The 21,632-nt window shown below is 31.0% G+C and overlaps 1 protein-coding gene across 1 annotated transcript in view; it reads left to right on the plus strand.

Annotated features, from left to right (window-relative positions):
- The first annotated feature begins 468 nt into the window (after positions 1-468).
- Positions 469-21,632, plus strand: part of MEC2_5 (Mechanosensory protein 2) — a 60,312-nt gene continuing 39,148 nt past the window's right edge. Inside the window, exons 1-2 of the mRNA XM_051214083.1 lie at positions 469-534; positions 2,903-3,112. Coding sequence (XP_051067205.1) covers positions 3,079-3,112 — 34 coding nt within the window. The 5' untranslated portion in view covers positions 469-534; positions 2,903-3,078. The remainder of the gene's footprint in view (positions 535-2,902; positions 3,113-21,632) is intronic.

Here is a 21,632-nt window from a genome sequence, read left to right on the forward strand (position 1 = left end):
AATTTGGACAAGAACTGCCTGCACCTCTAGAAGAAGCTCACAAAAGATAAGTTACATACACGGGCCCTCACCATAGGTCTGCTGGACAGTGGTCTTCCGAGTAGGTAGCAATATATCTGATGCTGCGTCATGTTGCAACTCGCCGTTATGGAAAAGCTCGGTAAACTAGACATGAATTTTGTTCAATCAATCACTGTGACATCACCTTGGTGCTAACTTCACAATGTATCTGAAAATCAGTTTTTCAAACAAATATAAATGATGGTTACATTCACCACGTGAAACGAAAATATGAAAACGACAATGTCCGATTCCTTTTGTCACAACGTGAAGAACCTAAAAAAATTTTAGTTCACGATTTTTTGTATTTGAAAACTCCCTTTGTGTGAGATTTCTTAAAGTCTTATACTTTTCAATACATGAAGATTAAGCGCACTTATTAAACATTTTTTCTGTAAGTCGCGCATATTTTGCTTTGTTCTGGTTTCGTTTTAGTTTCGACATACGTTTCATTTATTTCTGAACTGTAACCAGGTATTACGCTTGCTTGAATAACGTTACGTTATTGAGTTGTAAAGAACAAATCCTATCTTCAATAATCGATGGATTATTTCTTTTCGTTTTGTTATCGATCTTGCGAATGCTTTGTTATATACTCAAATCATTTTTTCTAAAGTCTTTTATTTTCACTCACTGAATGTTTGTTGATGCACACTAAATATTCTCAGAACTTATCAGTTTTAGTCTCGTAACGCCTCCGTTAGCACACCGCCGTCATGAAGGTTGTTACGGAAAATAGATCATAAAATTTGCACGATGAAGCAGCCACACCTTTTTTGGGAGACCTAAAAGGTTTGATATTGCAAATTAATAAGATATTGAAATGAGAAATGTGGTGTTGACCGAAACAGTAAAGGGACAGCTATGAATTGATATTGGTGAGGGGTTGGAAGTAAATGAACTCTCTGGTTATGCGTTTTTAGTTGCCCGTCTAAACTCTAGAGTTTTTAAAGCCTTCCTTCATCTTTTCAGTGATCCAACAACCCATTTACTATTTAGCCTTAGTATAAATATAGCCAATTCTCCTTGTAACACATTCATATTTATCACTATTACTGACATTAAGCCATACTGATGTTATCCGTGTGTTTGTTGGTCAGTCTCGCTTTATTTACTGAGGGTATTTTGTCTACTAGTAACATCAATTCTGAAATCTTCCAAGGCAAACACTTTCATGAATGACTTAATTTTCCAAGCCTCTGTAAAGCATGTTAATTTATTGTTCGATTGTTCTCATGGCTGGGAATTTGAGAACTTGGCCTGTACACCACACTTTGTGTTAACAGAAATCCGATCCGCTAACTAGATCATTAAGTCAGTATCTACAAGGTATTTATGACTCTTCGCAAACAATAAAAGTTCCATTTAATTTTATGAAATTCACCTAAAATACCTGAGCACCAGTGTATTACGAATACCACTGCAACTGTGTGGTATCTTATTGTGGATGAACAGTATTTCGGACTCTTACGTTCACGATAATAGTCAGAAATCTCAATTAAAGCCAAATAAACCACTTTTTGTTGGAGTTTGTGTTTTACCACTGTTCATCTTCAGAACTAGAATGATAATCATTCATCTATATATGAAAACTTTAAATTAGTAAACCTTTATTGTTGTGGGTCAAAAGCCGATAATAACTATACAGTCGTTGACTATAGAATTCTTAACATATCTTCAGTCGTATTTAGGACTTATTAACTGCATATATTTAAACCTGTGCTAATATCCGCATTTAAATTCTGACCGATAATATTGCTCAATTAGCATAATATTCACGGACTCTTTAAAGCGCTTTCATTGTCTTATCTTATGCCAAATATGTTTTTGCCTAGATAAGCATTGTGTTTTCTAAACTTAAGATTGATTTTGTGTCATACCTCTTTGTGCTTCATTTTATCTAAGTACATAGGAAATATTGTCCATTTGTATTGACACTTGAATGTTGCTTGGATAATGTTCCTTTATTCTAAATGCATTTCCTACTTTCGATCAATGTTAGGAGACCTGTTGTAAGATTATTACAGTTAGCTGTTTGTTCATTGAATTAAACGTGATCCCATTGACATTTATAAGAAACGCTACCTAAAGTGAAAAAAAGTGGACTAAAGGTAGTTAGAAAAGTAACGAGAGAGTATATCGTTTTGCTGGTCACAAACTGAAAGCCAAGATACTAACTAAATTGTCAATTTTTGAAAACACAGGCAACGTTTACTCATTGTATAATACTGTTCACCAACTCGTGAAAGTTATGATATGTTAATTGATGTTTATCTAGAATAAACAGAACTAGGGTAAGAATGGTGTTTAATACTTTAAACAGTGCGTTGTCTAAATTTTCAAATGTCACAGAGCTAGTAAAACACTTAAGTAAAATGTCGGAATGCAGAGATAAAGAACAAAAGACAAATAAAAGGGAAGCAAATTCATAGCAAATAAGTTGTTTATACTTTGAAACCATGGAAAACTAATATATATTGGATGGTCATTCACACAATAAATTGATCTTCGTCTTAAAAATATTTACTCATTGATATTTGTCATGGGCAATACATTTTACATGATGTAGGCATAGTTTGTACTGAGCATGTTACCCAGAAGAACAATGAATGAGTCACCTGGGTCGGAGAATGCGATTCAACTGAAAAAGACCTCTCGTTCGTACTAATCATTCATGTTATTTTCTGTTATAATGTGTTCACTATGTATAGGGGAAACACATCCTTCACAAAAAGGATCAGCTACCTGTATCACAATAAATCTTTTTATTAGCTTACATTTCATTTTTACTATTCAGTTAATACGATAAAAGGTGGCCAATGTTTCTAACTTTGTTTTGTAGCAACGAACTTCATCTTCTAACACAATCATTTTCACTATATATTTTAATCACACATCTGTGGGAGACGGATATTATATAGCTTTTTTTGGGAAAATACATATTGTTTTTACCTATTCATTTGAAAAGTTTTATAATAAAATAAATTCGTAAAACTGGCTTCACCTAACACAAATCACATGAAGAAGAGGTCAAGTGCTGAATACAGTGCGGGTAAGTGGTGCTTTCAAGCAATATTTATTTACATGCATAAGTTCATATATGTGCTATAAGTCAAATTGATTGAGAAGCCCTAGTCTTTGATACAGAATTTTGATTGTAAAATGTTTTGGTGATCTCTGTATGCTAATATAAGGAGTAAATTGTAAAATACACTACAACAAAGTTTCTAGCTAGTTAATTCTACAATACAATTTAGTCTTACAAATACTTGAGCATCCCTGGTTGAATTGATACTTATCAACAGGTTTAGTAGTAAAAGTATTAAAGGTATTTTTAATGTTGTTTTTTCATGAGTAATAATACTAAGAGCCAAGTTTATAATGATTAAATATGCCTTGGTTACACAATTTTCAGTACGAACTTAATTCATCTTCCCTAGGTGATCACTTTAATTATTATAATAAAAATATCACAACTAAGTATCAAAATACTATAATTTTTTGGCATTATAATTAATTTTCCGGTGCTATTCCGTGTATTTCCATTTTCAACTTGTTTTGTTGTGGACCCGAACAGTTCAATAAATAGTCTGTTGTTATTATTATTCAAATGAAGAAAGGTTTATATCAAAGTCACTATGCAGATGAAAAATAATGAATATGTATATTTAAAATTATAGAAGTGTATGTCTTTTTACTCAATCAACCAGTTTGAAGTCATATGATTTGAAGACTTTAGTTATTTCTTCAATTTATTATTATTATTAGCTTTATTCAATATTATATTTTTGGTACAATATAGAATTTTCAGCGCAAAGTATTCGCCTAACTACTATAATCAATAAAACAATACTTTGAACGACTTATGATACATATCTGAAAAAAAAAAGATGACTTAGCAACATGTCATTATTTAACTGTACTAAGATATTACGTGTTCTTATCTGGACGTCAGTTGTTTAAACACAATCAAATGAATTTATATGTATATTCATCATTAGTTATGTCAAAACCATTGACCTGTGTGCCCTGCTAATATATAACATAACGATAGTGTCAATTGGAGAGCAGTGACTTATCGATCGTATCAATGATGCAGTCTACAGTCCTTATTAGTCCTGATTCCTGTCCAGCCCTGCCTGTTAATTCCAGAGCACTAATACCAGCCTCCACGACATGAATCACGTATTTCAAGCATACGGGGTTTATATGCCAACCAAACAGACCACATCTCATCATAAACTAGTAAATAAAATTTATTCAAGATCAAGCTAAAAGTGGCTGTGAACGTGGGACGTAGTGATTAATAAACAGGGCATAATTCAAGAATGGTATATCATATAATAATAGTTCATAGGTCAAAATAAAGCTCATAATAAGAGGGACATGAATATGAATAGTTTCCTTATACGATAAAATATACGTATAGTATTAGCCCACAAATGGATCCCAACAGTTACCATTCATTATGGTTATGGAGATATAAGAATTTAAACGAATAGTTTGATTAGAATCGAGCTTTAAGAATATAGTAAGAAATAATCTGATTACTGAATATAACACTGAAATGATTGAAATCTAAATCATTAAGATGTTTTCCAGTTGTATTCATGTAAACAATTGGATAAAGTGTAAAGTTCCCTTGACAAGATTTTTATCTACTATCAAAACTTCAGATGGCATTCAATCTTTTTTTAACACCTTTTTTTGTAGTTGCTTAACAATAAAACAAAAAAGTGATTTTTTTCTATTTAAAGAAGTTACAAATTTTCCCCTTTGTTTTCATCAGCAAAAACTAATGTCCCCCCCCTTTTTAAAGTAAACTTCAACTTACAATTATTATTCATATGATTTTTGTAGTCAAATAATGTACACTTTCTTATAAACACTTAAAGGATATAGAAAAAAGGGAGAAAAATATTAGAATGGAATGTTTAACTAATTAGAAGTAAAAATTAATCAATAAAAAAAAGGTATCATTTAACAAAAAATGTAAATGTCCATTTACTTTTAGTCAACATTTTCTTGTCCTATTGAATAAATAAACAAAATATTATAAACCTTTCTTATTTTTAAATGAAAAAGAAAAAAAGCTCAGTTTAACTAAATGTTTCTCATCAGAATGGGTTTAGTAAATTCAACAGTTAACATCATGAGTTAATGGAAGCTAGACCATCATGTAAAACCTGGAAGCACCGGACAACTGTTTCGTTCTATTGTGGGATGCCTCAGATGTGCGCATCCACGATCATGCCATGTGAGATTCAAACCCATGACCTATTATTCAACATATATTCACTGGTGATTGGTTTCAAGAATTATTTTTTGGAGTTCTACTGAAAACACGTAACCAGTGGAGTTCAACCTAGTATGACTGTTGTTGGGGATGGTTGGAAGAAAGTTAGGGTTGGCCAAACCAAAACGTAGCATCTGGTCTTAGTCATGCTGGTAGATGCAGACTACTTGGTTGGGGCCCGCGTGACTATCGTAACCAAATGGTTGGAGACTTTTGGTGACATGGCTCAGAATCGATCACAATGGCATCGGTGTATACACACTTTGTCCTCCTTTAAACTATGAGATTAAAATCACTTCACATCTTTCTTTCTACAAACTAATTGTTTCTCCTTGTTTCTTATTCTTATATACAATCCTTTTTTTCTAATATATTCCTACAAGTGAAGTAACTACCCCTGTAAATTTCGTGTTAATCTTGTTTTGCAAATGTTGTGTGACAATTTCGACCGATGCATATATGTGTCTCGTCCTACATTGTAGCTGACTGATTGTTGTGAGGTAGTAACTCACTGATGACAATGGCAGATATATCACTCAACTTCGTGGATTATTTAAAGTTACACATGAACATCGTTGGATGAAGGCCGGGTCAGTAGTGTAGAGGTTAAGCGGTCGCATGCGACACCAACAGATCTTGCATTTGAATCTCGCGAGGCGAGATCGTAGATAAACACTCTTGAGGAGTTCCACAATAAGATGAAATGTTCATCTCATAATTGTCTAGTTTCAATTAACTCATGATCTCAACTATTAAAATTAATCACATTGTTAATATATTCAATTTAGTTGAGTTCATGTTTAAAAATAATTAAAGTTGAACAACAACAAAAATAATGAAAATTAATTTGTTCTTAAAAAATCTTTTTCTTTTTCAACCGAATTAAATTAAATTATTGATTATTTTAATGAATCTTATAAACTCGTTAAAATAATTAAAATCAAATCTTGACCTTAATAAAAGTTGATTATAATTTTGTTTTTTTTTATTACTTATATTAATGATTATAAGTAATATATATAATGAAGGCTAATTATTAATGAATATGATATAATTCAAATGAAAACAACAATAAGTAACAATTCGTTTTTCTTTTTCGTTAGAATTATGTTTAAGTAGACTATCATAAAGACTTATATAACATTATCAAGTCATAATGAAATCATTAAATAATCAGTACTATTGTGATGTGTACTATTGATGTTGATAGATATATAAGTAGTATGTATCATCTATCGAAAGCGAAATATCTGACAGCAGAAAGTTAGGAAGATCGAAGAGAAGAGGATGAGAACAAAGAATGATTGATGTGGAAATGAAGGAACAATGAATTTTGAGACGATTGATCAACATTTTGTAAATGAATTATTTACTGTGTGGTTCTTAGATTTTACCAAGATATTCTGTAATTTTGTATTCTTGTGTTCTTGTTCACAGCACTGTGATTAGGGTATAACAATGATTTCAGATTAACTAATAATGTCATTATTCTTTATTAAAGAAAGTGTATATACAGTTGTTTGAAGTGTGAACTGGTTAAAATCTGTCACACAAACAACAAGGCAACAATTCATCTTATAACCGATTGTTTGTCTTTGTGGTTTTTAAAAGAGCAAGTCTTATGTATAAAATGATTTCCGAAATTCTTTTATTTATTTGTCACAAACCTGTGTGCCGTATACTTTGTATTGTCCTTTTCTTACGTGATATTTCGACTAAATTTGTATCGCACACTACAGACTAACTTCAGTTAGAATTAATTAGCTAGTCCTAGTGTGAAGCCGTAACAAACATGAGGCGTTAAACACATATGACCAATGGGAATAAATAGTGGTTCCACAGTATTTCGAGTTGATAGAAGTTAAGAATTTAGAATGATTAGATATCAAATCTGTAGTATTAATGATGGATCTTAGGTCTTGGGTTTCAATTCTTAAGTAATAGTAGTTGGGGATTTTGATATGTTCTGTACTAGGACGTAACAACTGACTAATACATCTTGGGATTCACTAGTCGGCCAACTGGAATCAGTCTGTAAAACAGTCTTAAAACTATGCAATCTCATAATGTCTTTTTTCCTAATAACTTTATTCGAAGGTTAAGGTTTATAATAGTAATTCATAAGTAACGATCACTCGATACTGATATGAAGTGACGGTAAATATATAAAGTATTTATTAGATTTTCTTATGCTGTGCGAACCATATCATTTTTTTGAGGGGTTTAAACTACACTGTATATAGTTATTGTGCGAAGAATAAGTTGGACATCTGGTGTAACGGATTCAAATATTAGGATTTGTATAGAATAAGGTGTGCATATGAGATTATATTTTTATGTGGTAAACTAGTATTTGTGCTTATTCTTATGAAGTTGACAACAATATGTCAAAGACATAACTTTGCCAGTTACATCGATATAAAGTTGTTTTTTGAACTGTATACTTGAATAGTTATTCGTTTGTCACAATGGTCGGAGATTTATCAGAAACTAAGATTCACAACATAATAATTAGTAATAAACTTCAATATATTGGGTATGAAGACACAAGATACACAAATATTGCTCTCATCTGGCAGGATCACCGGGTAAGTAATAGTGAGAATAGACGCAGAGTATTGGAGGATGATGCTAAATCAGTTGATGGCGTTGTGAATCTTAATCGACTGAGATGATTGGGCCACGTGTTACGTATGCCTGAACACCAATTACCACGACGCGCGATGCTGACTAGTGTTGGGGATGGTTAGTAGGATGATAGGGGCTGCCAAACCAAAGCGTAGTGTCAGCGCTTGAAGTCACTAGCTACTAGTCATAGCCATTTGTTATGTGCAAGTACTTGGTTGCGGTCAGCGTGACTATCGCAACCAAATGGTTGGAGACTCTGTGTGAAATAGCTCAGGATCGATTACAATGGCATCGGTGTATACACTCTTTATCTTTCTTTAATCTATGGGATTAAAATCACTTCACATCTTTCTTCCTATGAACTAATTGTTTCTTCCTGTACTATGTTCTTATATGCAGTCTTTGTTTTACATATTAGCACCAGTGAATTAACTACTTCTATGAATTCGGTGTTAATCCTGTTGTGCAAATGTTGTGTGACAATTTCGACCGATGCATATATGTGTCTCGTCCTACATTGTAGCTCACTGACTTAAGACACAATATACAATCGTGAGCTAATGACGCTATCTTTGTGATCGGACTAAAAATATCAATCGACTACCTCCAACCACCATCTAATCTCAACATAATGCACGCAGTGTCGAGTCACCTAGACTGGTGCCCACATTGCATTATGGTCGATAACATTCGATCTGCACTAATAATAAGGACTTGACACACATGACAATGATCACCACCCAGTGATCAATCAATTGTGATAACTATATAGTTTATATCAGCAAATCTTGTTAAGAATTAGAAATGACATAGATATATATGTTTCAGTATCAAAAGAGTACTTCATAGAGAGTTAATTACCGTATGTATATTTTAAAAGAAATAATAGAATAACATATAAATATGATTAGAAATAGAATATAAATTGTGTATAAATTATGTGATATGTAAACTGACTACTAAAATAAACATTAAATAAAAAGGAATAAGAAAAAAGAGAAAACAATGGCATATACATTATTTTTGTTAATTATTTGTTTTAATTTATTATTATTATTATTATGTATTCAAAAATATATAAACATAAACTCTTCTTCTTTATATATACTTTAATGCTTACGCGTATAATTAAAATAACCCATAGTGTCATTGAATAAGAAAAAGAGAAATCAGCGAAGAAAAATTTGACCTTTGTTGTTTATCGTTTTTTCTTCCTTATCTGTCAATTGGATTATTATCTGACCCATAAATTCTGTTCTCCTTTACCCCTTGATTAGTACGTTAACCTCATTTGTTATTTATTGTCGAATCCATTTTTGTGATACAATCCTTTCTATCCCTCTATAGACATAGATTTTCTATATAATTATATATACGAGCTTACATGTATATTAGTAGACATAAATAGATGGGGAATTGTTCACATTAAACTGTCTAATACAATCATTTGTTTTGTATAGTCAGACTAGCTTAGAAAGAAAAAGTAGATATCGTTCCAATTTAGCCTTTATTCTGAAATAAATTGTTCTAATGATCGTATAATCTTTTGATCAAATCTTAACAAAAAAGACAATCTTCTTTTCATATCATTTGTATTAGTTTCTCTATACATAATGATGTATATTTATGCGAAAATAAAACTAATGTGACAACATTTCGATAGGATTATCACTTTATTAGTTCAATCTTTATGAACATAAATAAGCTATTGAACATCAATTAAAGTTTACTTATTACAAATGTTTATGGTTGCTATTCAACTCACTACAAAAATATTTTGATTAAGATATTACTCAAATAATGTTACTTATTATTACAATTCATTAAAATTAATGTGGTGGATGTGTTGCTCAATTTCATGGATTAGTTGAAGTTAGATATTAACACCGTTTGATAACGGCTGACTCAATGGTCTAATGATTAAGTTCCCGCGTGTGACACCGATAGGTCCTAAGTTCGATTCATGCAAGGTGGGCTCGTGGATGCGCACTACTAAGGAGTCCTATAATAGGACGAAACGGTTGTCCAGTGCTTCCAGGTTTCCAGCGGTGGTCTAACATCAATTGGTTCATGATCTCAATCAAAAACTGAATAATCTCCACAATCTCTATACTGATATATACCAATATAGATAAGTAATTGTACACTAATTTTTACTAATAAAGATAAACAAATTATTCATTAAGATATACGACGTTAATAAATAATAATTTATTACTAAAAAATACTTTCATACTACATATATAAAACATGTTTCTTTTGTTTTATAAATTAACCTTTCCTAATTCATCTTAATTGTGTACATATCTCTATACTTTATGTTGTTGATGAGTAAATAACGAAAAACTTTCTAAAATATAAATTCTCTCTCAAAAAAAATGATAAAAACAATAAAAAAAGGCAGTAAATAAAAATTAAAGAAAAGAAAATGAAAACTAGAAAAAAAGATCGATTCGATCATCATTATTATTTTGTTTTCGTAAACAAACGAAATATTAAAAAAACTAAGGGGGTATTTCCTTCTTTTTTTTAAAAAAAAAATTCATATTTCTCTCTGTTGTCCAGGCAATCCAACTATCATATTACCCATTTTTCTTTTGTAAATTGAAACTACATATATGTATGTATGTGTGTATGTATGTATATATATGTGTTAATTGAATAGTTATATTCATAAGTCAATTGAAGTTAGACCACCATGGAATACCTGGAAGCACTGAATGACTATTTCATCCTAGTATCTATATATCTATATATCTGATCAATGATGTATTGATTAGGAATTATGTTAATGATCCAATTATAAATTTCATTAAAATATTCTTTTTAATGAATGATTATTTTTAAATAGAATAAAAAGCATTACAAAGTGAATTAATAATGTAAACATATAAGTCAATAATGTACCGTTCATAGATATAGATTTAAGATGATTACATACAATGTAATATCATATTTACTATAGATGATAGTTGTATACAGATATTAACATATACATATTTACATATGTAATTTGTAAAAAAAAAGGAAATTATTCCATTAATGTTTGGCTATGTTGTTACGTTCATACTTGATCTTCTTTCATAGAGAGAGAAAGTGTATATGAGTATGTAAGAGTAATATATCTATCCTTTTCTTTCTAAAACATTTAGAATTACAAAGAGATTTAAATCATATAAACAAAAGAATAAAACAGATAAGAATTAGTTGTGTAAATCATATCTAATACATAACCATGTTCTATTTTAACAATAGTGATTACAGCACTAGATAGTGTAACTTACTTACTTACCTACGCCTGTTACTCCTCGCGAAGGAGCATAGGCTGCTTACCAGCATCCAATCCTGTCCTAGACAATCCTTTCAGATAAAGACAAATTAAGTTCTAGTTCATATTATGTTTTTTCTTTGCTTTCTATTTTATATTTAACTGTAAAATTACTCGAATGTTACAACATAATCTTTATATCTTTTTCGTTGTACGTGTTATGTTTGACAATGAAATGAAATATAAATAAATGAATTGTTTCCCTGATGTATTTTGTAAATCCTTCTAAGCATAAATGAATAAATGAATGAATAACAAAATCTATTGGCAGAAAGATGTTTTGCGGAGATTATAGTAGTTGGATAGCTCAGTTCATGAGTCAATTAGAGCTAGATCACCATGAAAAACCTGAAAGCACTGTAAGGTCTTTTCGTCCTAGCAGTGCACATCCACGGTCCCACTCGAAGGATTCGATGGATGGCGGCTTGATTTCATGGATTACTTAAAGTTAGACATTAACATCGTTGGATGGTGGCTCGGTGGTCTAGATTTTAAGCGCTCGTGCGCGAGACCGAAGGCCCCGGGTTCGAATCCCGTGGGCGAGATCGTAGGTGTGCACTGATGAGGAGTTCCATAATAGGATGAAATAGCCGTCCAGTGCTTCCAGGTTTTCCATGGTGATCTAGCTTTAATTGACTCATGAACTCAACTATTCGAAATTCTTTCTGTTTTGATTTCACGGTAAAAAAAATATCACTTGATTAGAAAAGAGAGTGAAAAATTGGAACGGAAATGAAATATTTCTATGTACAACATATATATATTTTTTTATACTGAAATTGATGACAATGAATTATCTGACTAATTCATTACGTTTGTGGTAAATGTTTTGTCCCATTTTGTTTATTAGAAAAAAAAATTCTATTTCGTGTAAAAGATTTCGATTAACTTTTCTAGATTCTGTATTTGTTTATAATATTTGAATTGAAAAGTACTGCTGATTGGTGATAACTAATGTTTTTCGTATATAAATCTTTCCAAATAATAATGATGAGAAATTTCGATAATGCAATGAGAAGTAGAAGGTTATCAGAATTACGTATTGTGTTTACGCAATACATTTTGAACAATCTGGTCACATACATTTATATGTTAAGACATTTCTATATGAAAAATAAAAGGTCAACTGGAGAATTTAAAAGATCAGGAGAAACAAAGATAATCATAAAGTGCACAAAAGCAATGTGAAAACTATACTGGATGATAAATCAGTATTATCAGGGTAGGTGGAGAGTAAGAACCATTGGTTTTTGAACATTTATAGGGGATTTAAGCTTTTGTATAGACAAGACTTCAATAAACCTTAGTATACGTCCCACATCCATAGAGAATCAAGGTTGGCATATAGCTAAACTAGTGGATATAACACACTGGTTTCATTTTCCTAGAGCAAAGCAGATAAGCATATAAATTTTTCAGCACTTCAAATCATTAAAGGAATATGGTATGATTGTGGTTAAACCTGGTAAAGCATCAGGTATCATTACAAATGGGAATCATTCTCAGTGACAAGAGCACATTTACGCTCCAGAGGATTACACACATTAGAAAGGAAAGTCAACTTGAATCAAATGAAATTGCTTAACGTGGATGCTGGTAACAAAGAGGAATTTAATTTATTAAAACCTATAAATTCAGTGTATCCTAATTTATACAGACCACCAAAAATTCATAAACCTAATAACTCCTTACGTCCAATTCTATCAATGTGTCGGTCAGTTACACATAATCTTATAAAATGGTTGATGAAACTATTGAAACCTATTGGAAATCAATTTTGTAAGTATTCTTTGAACGACTCATTTGAATTAAGTAAATACTTTATGGATATTAATATGAAGACAAAGACAATGTACTCCTTTGATGTAAACATTTTGTTTACAAATGTAGCTCTTAGGAAGACTATTGATATATTGTGTGACAATATGTCATTAAATAACCTTCCATTGCCATTTCCTGTAAAAGATTTATTGTTATCATTTACTAACATGAGAAATTCACTTTTGAGTTTGAACATTTTCGACCGAACGACGGCGTAGCTATGAGTAATACGTTAGGACCATTGCTGGCCGACGCGTTTATGGGATATGTAGAAAGCCTAGCTGAAGTCTCCTTTCAAAAGATGTCTGTATAAGAGGTACATGGATGGCATCGAAAACCCGATTGGCATGTAAGCAATTATGTTACATCCATTACATCTATCACTTTACATATATGTACGTAGCACATGCATATGCAGGAGTAATCGTGAGCTTCAAGTAAAGGTAGCTGAAAAAGTGCGTAAATGGCTACAAAAACAGATGAATTACAATGGTCAAATAAGATCACAGGAAAGACAAATATCTTACTCCAATGCGTAACATTTGATTGGAACCGGTCATAAGATTGATACCAAGTCAGTCTTTGTACTTTTGTACAATTTTTTTAAGGGAATAAACTAAGGTGATCTGAATTGCTGAACAAACAGATGGTTATCATGTATTTCATTCGTGAAAATAGTCACATCTTAGTGATCAACCAACTGTAAATATCTCAGTCTTAAATAGATCAGTGGAAACACGGAAAGCTCAATCTCACCGTTTCAAAGTATTCAGCTTGATGACATAAGTTTTTTAATCCTATGATAAACATCAGCTTCTTGAAGATTACAAATTCACTCAACTAACATAAAACTGAGATCAAACAGAATTTCTAACCAACTTCATTCACTTATCCAACAGTACACATTACTCAATTCACATATGTATATACAGTCCAAAATGAAATTTTTCCCATCTATTCAATTTAATCATTAAAAAAAAATAATAAAAATATTGATGTCCTATTTTGTCACTAATTAGATTTTAGTTTGTTTTTTTCTTTTTTGGTTCCAAAAAAAGTTTTTTTTTTCCAGCTTATTGATCGATATTTGTTTATTCTTTCTTTTTTCCACCAACCAAAATACACCAGAATTATCTTTGTTGTTGCTATTTGCTAAGATACTGCTTTTTTTTTGTTTTTTCAGTAAAATAATCGAAATCAAAGTAAATATAGATATGTATTTGTTCATTTGTCAAATTATTATAATGAGATAGAGCATGATAGAGAGAGAGAGAGATATTGACTGATATATTCTGTTAGCAGAAATAAATAATAATAAAAAAAACCCACTTTAGAATTAGTACTTCGAAACATTCTACAATAAGGTGAAAAGGGGCAGGGGGAGAATTTATTTAGAATAATATAATAGATATATTTTGTTTTCTGCAATGATGGTAACTAACAAGGTTATTATCCATATTAATCTATTCAATTAGTATTATGATTGATCTTGTTTTTTTATATTCTTTTTGATAAAGAATAATCATTATGAGGTAAAAAGGTCAGGATATGGGATAAGTACACCGTTGGGGTAAATTAGGTAGTTGTTTTTTTTTCAATTTTTTTTCTTTTCTATCATATTAGATGAACTGTTCATTAGCTCAAAAATGAACATAGATAAGCATTCAAGAGCAACTCAAATATTTGGACTATATTTAAAATTCTTTCTTTGATACCTAAATTATATCTCTGTAAGAATGATGAATAAAGAAAGAAAATAATTTCATACCGTAAGTAAATGGCTTATTAGGAATCTGCTTAACATTTTGATTATTCCATAAGATGAAACTGTACTATCCAGGTTATAACGAGGCTAGGTGAGACCTAGTTTCTTTGAAAGGCGGCTATGTTAACTTACTATGGTGTACAGTATATATATATATATATATATATATATATATATATATATATATATATATATATATATATATATATATATATATATATATATATATATATATATATATATATATATATATATATATATATATATATATATATATATATATATATGTATAATCTTCAGTTTTATCAGGCCAACAATATTAATAATCCTCATAAATAAAACGTGCTTGGAAGCCGAGTAATTAACCGTATACTCAGTTTTTGAGTGACATTAACTGAGTTACGTATGGTGGTAGAGTAGATGCACTAATAATTGATTTCTTAGAACTTAATATTTATGTAACGAGAAATGTGAAAAAAAACCTTCATATGAATTGTATAAATATTCCTTGTTTCAGTAATCAGGAAGCTCATGTTTCACTTTACATGTTTTTGCCTACAAAATGCTTTGAAATGAGTGAATTTTCATTTGAAAACTGTTCGGTATATTGTAGTCAATTTATTTACATTATATTTTAATGTAAAGTGTTTTAATGTAAACAGTTTATAAAAAATAGCTCACAATCGGTGTTCACGTATAAATTGAAGATACTGCATACTTGAGAGATATCTCAATAGTTGAGATCATGAGTCAGTTGAAGCTAGACCACCATGTAAAACATGGAACCACTGCATGGCCGTTTTGTCCTATTGTGGGACGCCTCATCAACGCCCATCCACGACCCGGCTTGCAGGACTCGAACTCAGAATCTATCAGTCTCGTACACGAGTGCTTAACTACGGTCGTTCAGTGTTTCCGGGTTTTCCATGGTTGTCTAGCTTCAATTAACCTATGATCTTAACTATTGAAATCACTATAATCTCCACAAAACCCCTGCTGACAGATATCTGTTTGTCTGTCTGTCTGGTTCGCATTTCCGAGCATATTCCGAAGAACTTGACGCTGCGAGGGACTAAAGCTTTCAACAGTGCAATAGCTCGGCATCTACTTGACACCGGGCATACCGTCGATATTCGGCACGCGTTTGAAATTATCAATAGACAAAGAAGTACTACCACTCTCCGCTTTGCTGAAGCCGTTGCAATTAAGAAACTGAAACCGGATTTATGCATTCAAAAAGAGACTTTAATAAACTTATCACTACCCTGGTAATCTCTTTTGTTTCCGTTTTTTTCGTGTTTTGGTTATTTGGTTATTTTATTCATTTACTTATTTTAAGATATTTTATACTCCCCCCCCTATTACCTAATTCTTAAGCTAAAAATTTAATTCACACATTTCCACCACCTGATCCTCTTAAATTATCTTAACTTTCCAAATCCTATTTAATTATTATTACGTAATCTACCTTATCATTATTCAATTCCATTACTCTCTACAATTATCACACAATTTATGAACTTCACTAAATGATTACACCACCCAACCTAAATTAACCCCCCTTCTTTTGACCTCTGACCTGTTTCTAGCATATATATATATATATGTATATTTGTAATCCAGTTAATTACACTCATTTATGTCAATTGTTTCACACTATCTCCATGTAAAAAATTCTATCACAATTTTGGTTTGTAAGCAGCTGACGAGAAACCTTGAAATAATATGAATTCATACTATTCTGCATCAATGTTTGTTCTTGCTCTATTTGATATCAAATTTGTTTTCCCAGTGTTTGACAATGAATACTAGCACAGATATTCATAGGATTCGGATAAATAGTTTTCCAAGAAAGTAAACTATCTACACTTGGTTCCTTTTTTATGTATTTACTTTTAATATGTCATATATGCTAATAAAAGTTCATTTTTATTCATGAACATTCTAAGTTTCACATGAATCCTTATGATGCTTTAAACAATAATGGATATTGGAATGTAGTAACACATATGTATATGTAAATGTATAAGGCAGTGAATTTCATACTTTTTTAGTTACTTTTATTTATCTCACATAAATTTCAAGTGATAAATAGATGATTGAAAGAAACGAAAAAAAAAGTTGAAGAGAAACAAAAAAGGTAAAAGAAAACTATGTTAATGACTATCTAAAGAAATAAACACTAATGAAACTAGGTATGTTTATAATGAAAATATGAGTAATATGAACAATGGAACTTCCTGTTTGACTGTTTGTTTTCTCTATTGCCACTTATACATTTATTATTTATGAATTTTAACACCTTTTTTTTCTCATTCATATTTCATATGAATCATTTAGATTAATAGATAAATAAAGAATGATAGTAATAAACAAAAGGAAAATCTATATTCATATTGATGAATGCATAATATAATACGATATTACGGCAGGCCAAACCATAACATGGCAAAAACTCATGAAGTCACTAACAAGTGGACTGAGCCATGTTAGCAGGTATAAACTACCTGGTTGAGATCCATGGGATGATAGTAACCGATGGTTAGAGACCTTGAATGAGATGGCTCAAAATGGTTTGTAATGATGTAGGTGCATCCACTCTTTGTGTTCTCCCGAATTCTTATCTTCTGAATTCTTCATGTCCCTTATTTTTGTCTGTTCCCAAATTTATTTCACTGGATTTTACTCCATGAATAACATCTTCAAACCCTAATCTCTCCGATTACTGTTTATACTTTTACTACCTTTACCACTATGGGATTTGAATTGGCAATTGTATCTGTGTATTAGTGTGGTATGGCAACTCGATATGTTATACGTACGTACGAAGTTGTCCGTTGTTGATGACTGAATATATATCTATTCTGTCATTTATCTTATTTTCAGAATTCATTATCACCTTCTTTTTCGCTAATTTTCTATTCACAGTAAAGAGAATTTTCTTTCTAAATTTCTATTTTTATACGTGTTAACTAATTGATTTAAACTGTATTTTATAATCTCATTTTTTATAATTCAATGATTTTTGAAACTATAATTGGCGGATCAGATTTCATTGAAAGATCCCTGTGCTTCCTTTTTTTCTTTCATTTTAAATGATTTTAATTATTACATTAAAAGTATTGGTTGGTTTGCTTTTTAATCTAGACTCGTTAAAATAGTTTCTCAAAAGAAATATAGTATATACAAATGACTGATATATGGGTATTGACTAATGTGTTGTTTCACAGATTGAAATCATGATTCAACTGAAGCTAGACTACCATGGAAAACCTGGAAGCACTGAACGACCGTTTCGTCCTAGTATGGGACTCTTCATCAGTGCACATCCTGCACCCCACGAGATTCGAACCCAGGACATATCAGTTTTGTTGTTTGCTTAGTTTATTTTAGTTTTGATTGAACTACATAGATCAAGTTGAAATTTGGTTATTGACTTAAGTAAGTTATCATCATGTATCCTGTATTGAGATATCAAATGGATTTAGATAGTCAGGAAGAAATCTTGAATCTAGGTTTTGTGCAAGTTAGTACTCATCAGCAAGCGATCCTAGCAATCTAGTAAGAAACAGTGTTCGTTGTCAACTCGAAGCTTGGCCATCCAGTATATGGTATATATATATAACGTAAAACTTATGGAAAATCCTTTTAAAGAGTACTAGGAACAATATATTTAAATCAATATAGACATGTGAATTTATGGAAAACTGAAACGTTTTCTTTATAATTAGTGATAACTAATTACCCAAGAGAATAGCACAAAGACACAATGTAAATGGCTTTCTATTCTCATTCTTATATCCAATCAGTTTAAGTGGAAAAGTTAACTTTTGATTAAAAAAGTCATTTTATCCACTATAAGAGTTCATATGGGTGAAAGCTATTATGATGAAAAATGTTTACAGCTACTTTGGGAATAGATTACAAAACTGGGAGAAAAAAGAAGAACACTAACAATCTTTTGAATTTCAATCCATTAGTCTAAAGAGAACGCATTTATCACTAGATATAAAGGTTTAAGTTTTAAGTTATAACTACACCACAGCTGTGTACTGTTAAGAAATTCAATATCATGAATGAATAATTGTCTAATACTCTATAGTTGTAACTAGTTCACAACTGACATAAATGTATTACGTAAGAACCAACCTCAAGTTTATTAAATTTAAAAGTAATTTTAATTTATCTGTATATATCATAGATAAGTTTACATTTATTTTAACTTACTTTCAATAGATTCATACTCCTTTATACATTTCGATGGAGTTTTGTTTGTTGGTTTGGTCCATTCAGCTCAGAGAACAAACCTTCATCAAAATGATCCATCTGAGCTACAAATCTTCACCACTTCTTTACATAATCACAATTCATCTTAACTGGTTGTATGATTTATAAACTAAAAATGAGCAACAACATCAAAAACATACACTAAGTTTCATTCACTACTTTTGTTTTTTTTTTTGCGTTTTGTTTTTTAGTTACTACCACAATTAAAATGTTCAAAGTTAAATTTTAAATGACACCTATGTGTGTTTTTTGTTTGTTTTCTTTTTTTAAATTTTTTGTTACAACTAAATATTTTCAAAACTAAAATCTAATCAAATCAAATTCTGACTATTGGAAACAAACAAACTAATCAACTTGTTATGACAACGGAGATAGAGAGAGAGAGAGAAAGAAAGAGGAAGGGGGAGAAACAGAGAGAAACAACTAAATCATCTTACTATATACTCATTCTTATACCAAAAAATTTAATTTAAAACATATGGGGGATATAATTAATCCGATGAATAAAAGAAATAAATCACATTTTATGTAATTGTTAGTAAATGGGTGGATAAAATCAAATTGGATTATTTTACCTATCAACTATTTGATTTTTTTCTTTTTAAATGAAAAGCAGAAAAAAAATGATACACAATCCTAATTTGTTAATCAATAAAAATCAAGTGAATTTTTTGTTATGATTAAATGTAATTGGTTAAAGTTAGATATTAAGATGGTTAGATATCGGCAAGTTCGGTGGTTTAATGGTTAAACACTCTCGCACGAGACTGATTAGTCATGGATTTGAATCTCGTGAGGCGGTATCGTGGATATGCACTTCTAAGGAGTCTCATATTACGATGAAAAAGCCATGCAACGTTTTCATGTTTTTCATGATGATCTACATTCCATTGACTCATGATCTCAACCATTGAAATATTTAATTGAAGATTATTGTATAATATTACTGTTTATTTGGATATCCTATATAGTGTAAGCAAACCTGATGTATGGATACTTTTATTTCATAGATACGATACCTAATTGCAGAATAATATATACGAACTTGATCGAATTTGATCGAATAGTTTCCCAGTATTTAGGTGCCGTGTTAGTATGAGACATTAAAGAGGAAGAATGTATTTGTCAAATCTTAGCAATGTATTATTAAAATAATTATACTCTATAGTAGTAGTAGTAGTAGTAGTAGAATATTGTTTTTATTATTATATAACATGTTTCCTTTGCTTATTTCTTAAACAATCCTGGCAATTAGTATTGAGTAGTCGGCAATGCACCAATCCAATCACACTTCACGGAGAAGATTTGGAAGATGTAAAAACCTTTACGTATTTGGGCAGCATCATTGATGAAGAGGGTGGATCTGATGCAGATGTGAAGGCGCGGATCGGCAAAACAAGAGCAACATATTTACAGCTGAGGAACATCTGGAACTCAAAGCAACTGTCAACCAAAACTAAGGTAAGGATTTTCAATACAAATGTCAAGACAGTTCTACTGTATGGGGCAGAAACCTGGAGAACTACTAAAGCCATCATCCAGAAAATACAGGTGTTTATCAACAATTGTCTACGCAAAATACTTCAGATCCATTGGCCGGACACTATTAGCAATAACGTACTGTGGGAGAGAACAAATCAGATCCCAGCAGAGGAAGAAATCAAGAAGAAGCGCTGGAAGTGGATAGGACACACATTGAGGAAACCACCGAACTGCGTCACAAAACAAGCCCTCACATGGAATCCTCAAGGCCGAAGGAGAAGAGGAAGACCAAGGAACACATTACGCCGAGAAATGGAGATAGACATGAGAAAAATGAACAAGAATTGGATGGAAGTAGAAAAGAAGGCCCAGGACAGAGTGGGTTGGAGAATGCTGGTCAGTGGCCTATTCTCCATTGGGAGTAACAGACGTAAATAAATAAATAATAAAAAAAAGTCGGCAATTAGATGTTAGTAGTTCAGGAATCGACATCTGATGAATGTACATTCGTTTCGATACATATTACCAGTCACTACGATATCTCTTATTATGCTCTTTTGTAACTTGTATAGCGAAATATCGTAAACTTATTATAAACGCACCTGAATGGGTTATGCGATTCATAGACGTAATGTTCTGTTAAAACAAAAAAAAGTAACTTGTTGAAATATCCACATGATAGGAAGAAGTAGCCCAGATATTCAAACAGAACTCATTAAAGAAATTATAAATTTCCAATAGCATATATGTCTTGTATGTGAATCATAAAATAATGAATTATATTACATATGACTTATGAAGAAATTCCATGAAATGATTTCATCCCTTTTTTATTCAAACTTCTATTTGATATATTTGGAATAAACAGTAATTGTAATTGAAATAAGTTAAAGATAACAATCTTGACTGTAAGATAAGTTAAGTAAAGATTTAAATCTAGCAATGTTCATCAATTCTATTAAACT

This window comes from Schistosoma haematobium, chromosome 2, assembly GCF_000699445.3.
Source record: "Schistosoma haematobium chromosome 2, whole genome shotgun sequence".
Lineage (NCBI taxonomy): Eukaryota > Metazoa > Platyhelminthes > Trematoda > Strigeidida > Schistosomatidae > Schistosoma > Schistosoma haematobium.